The sequence below is a fragment of the Monopterus albus genome, unplaced genomic scaffold (assembly GCF_001952655.1).
Source record: "Monopterus albus unplaced genomic scaffold, M_albus_1.0 scaffold338.1, whole genome shotgun sequence".
NCBI lineage: Eukaryota > Metazoa > Chordata > Actinopteri > Synbranchiformes > Synbranchidae > Monopterus > Monopterus albus.
The window spans coordinates 631,284-634,302 of NW_018128218.1; the positions used below are offsets into that span (position 1 = coordinate 631,284).

The window sequence follows — 3,019 nt, forward strand, 5'->3', positions numbered from 1 at the left end:
ACTCCTGACTACACTTAATTGCATACACCACATCACTCTGTTTATGTCTGGGTGTTTTGTCTTTCGGGTGGACCAGTCTCTGCCGCAGGGTGTTCCTTGGTTTAAAGTTAACTGGGATATTGTGGTTGTGAAATATCCTTTTTAACTTCTCTGATAAACCAGCCACATAAGGGATGACAGTGTTATCCCCTCTTGTTTCTGGTTTCTCCCTGTTGGTGTTGGGCCTCTTCCTTGCTTTGGTGAAGGACCACTTAGGGTATCCACAAGCCCTAAGGGAGTTCTGGGTGTGCAATTTCTCCTTCTTGGCCCCTTCTGCAGTTGTGGGCACTTCCTCTGCCCTGTGATTTAAAGTTCTGATGACTCCCAGTTTGTGTTGAAGTGGATGGTATGAGTCAAAAAGCAGGTACTGGTCTGTGTGTGTAGGTTTCTGATATACTTCTACTTTCAGGCTTCTGTCCCCTCCTAAGTGGACTGCACAATCCAAAAAGGCCAGACAGTCATCTGTGGCATCCTCACGAGTGAACTTGATGTTGTCATCCACAGAGTTGATATGCTTGGTGAAAGCCTGATTTTAACCCATGTGTCATCCACGTAGCGGAACCAGTAGCTGGGAGCGATACCAGTGAAGGAAGACAGGGCTTTCTCCTAAATTTCTTTCATGTACAGGTTGGCAACTATAGGAGACACCGGGGAGCCCATAGCACAGCCATAGTTTTTTCAGCTTACTATGACCTGGATGACTGAGAATCTGCACAGACATATAGAAAATGTTTGTATAAATAACCACAAAAATATGCGTGTAAATTGTCCATTTTCTTGTGCGGTTTTACAAGTAGTGCGCAGGGCTGCGCAGTCTACGCGCAGGATTGGCGCTCGTTGGTATGTTCGCACCGGTTCGCACTGGCGCATGTGCAATACATACCGAGTAATTCGGGGTTGAAAAGGAAGAACCCTAGTTAAGCAGAGAAACAACCAAAATAATACTAGGCAGGCTAACAGCTGTCTTGACAAGAACAGCGTCTATCTAGTTACTTTGCTCGCAAGCATCGTGACACAGCGCAGAGTCTGGAACATGGCTGATAAAGAGGGTAGGTTTATTAGGGTCACCTAACCAATGGTGGCGCGTTTTCCTCGTGTGCCGCTTTTTGTGCGCACCACGGCTGTTCTAACTCTGGCATGGGTGCTGACATGGTATGCTATCTTATTAAAGTAATATCAGGAGGTCTACTGCCTTTAGCCTGTGTGCTAGTTGCACGTTTTTAAGAGTACGTCATGTCAAACCTCTGATCTGTAACTTCAGCATATCGTATATACAATCCACAAAACTACACTTTTTTTAAAACTTAAATTTGTTTTTTCTTATTGCGTTGCCGTAACTCCTGTCACCAAAACATGCTGTAACGTCAGTGGGTGGTAGGTAGCAATAAACTACCTCAGAATCAATGAGAGAAGAAGAATACTGTATTCCTACGAGCTACGACTCTATCAGCCTTCTGTCATAGGGTGGTATTATCATTATGTAACGTTGAAACAAGCTCGAATTAAACTGTTGATCAGCTTCTGAAAAATATGTCATGGAGGAAAAGTACACAGTACTTACTATTATTTGTGGTTATACGTGTAACCTAACCTATGTTATTCTGTTTAAGTGTATGACGATGCAGTGGAAGAAAGGGTCATCAATGAAGAGTACAAGATTTGGAAGAAAAATACACCTTTCCTGTATGACCTGGTGATGACTCATGCACTAGAGTGGCCCAGCCTTACTGTCCAGTGGCTTCCAGATGTCAGCAGGTAGTCCCATTCTCTGTCCTGTTGCTCATAAAATATAGTTGCAATTCCAGCAAGAGTATTAACAGACAAGTGTCGTGCCACCTTATGTAGCCAGTGTCAACAGTAGGTTTTGACCACACGCATAGAACATAAGAAGAAGAAGAAGCTATAAACACTAGAAATAATTATCGAATATTTAAAGATAAGAATATATTGTGATTTAGCACAGTATTATTATAGGGCCTTATCGAATGAGTAATGTCTTCTGTCTGATGACAGTGACAAAGAAAATTACTGTCCCACAGTTTCTGCTGCCAGAGAGGAGGGGAGAGGACAGTGGAGAGGAGTTACTCCTAAAGTTAATCTCACTGTTTATAATTACAGGAAATATTTAAGTGCATGGGTTATTTTTCTAATTAAAGAGTTGTTACTATCACCTTGTGTCAGTCTGAGCTGCAGTGAAAGAAGTATGTAGAAGCATTGGCACAGACCATCATGAATCAAATAATTGTTGAGCATTTAAAATACAGCATTGATCATCACTCCCTCAGTTTGTTAGAAATTCTGCTTTAAATCAGAGCCACCCATGAAAAGCCTGAAACAGCAAAGCCATTTGGTTAGTCTGTTATTTATTTTTCTTTATTATTTATCACAGTAATGTAAACTCTTTTGTCCTTGCCGGGATTCTGTAGAAATGATCACTCAGTTTTTCCAGTGATCTGATTGGTCAGTGGTTAGGTCATTGACCTGTTTTGCTCTGATCCTCTGAAGTTAACCTGCTCCAGTGCAAGCTATTCATGCAGCATAGGTTACCATGTTGATATGGCTGATTAAAAGTGAGCTAGCTTTGTGGTCCCAGAAAACCCAAGTTAAGCCCAAAGTTGGCTGGATAAACCACTGTTCTTGCTTTGTGGTGTAGTCTCCAGGGCCCGTATTCACAAAACATCTTAGAATTCTCTCAGAGAGCTCCTATCTTAGCCCAAAAAGTCCTAGCTGGGAGTCCTAGACTAAAAGTGATTTAGGAAACTTCTCAGAGCAACTCTGAGCAAGGAAAGTACAAAAACTTTTATGTTAGTGAGGAGGTGTGGTTGACCCCGTTGCTATGGATGACGCAGCAAATCATGGACTGTGATTGGTTGATAAAGAATCCGTCACAGTCTTTACAAAAATGCGGTCTTTGTGAAAAGAGAATATATGATAATATGATGGACAGTGAAATCATAATGTTTGTATATAAAAATATATA

General features: G+C 41.6%; 1 protein-coding gene across 1 annotated transcript in view; it reads left to right on the forward strand.

Moving 5' to 3' along the window:
- Positions 1 to 892: 892 nt before the first annotated feature.
- Positions 893 to 3,019, forward strand: part of LOC109974549 (histone-binding protein RBBP7) — a 22,105-nt gene continuing 19,978 nt past the window's right edge. Inside the window, exons 1-2 of the mRNA XM_020624776.1 lie at positions 893 to 1,088; positions 1,650 to 1,794. Of these exons, the coding sequence (XP_020480432.1) occupies positions 1,073 to 1,088; positions 1,650 to 1,794 (161 nt within the window). The 5' untranslated portion in view covers positions 893 to 1,072. The remainder of the gene's footprint in view (positions 1,089 to 1,649; positions 1,795 to 3,019) is intronic.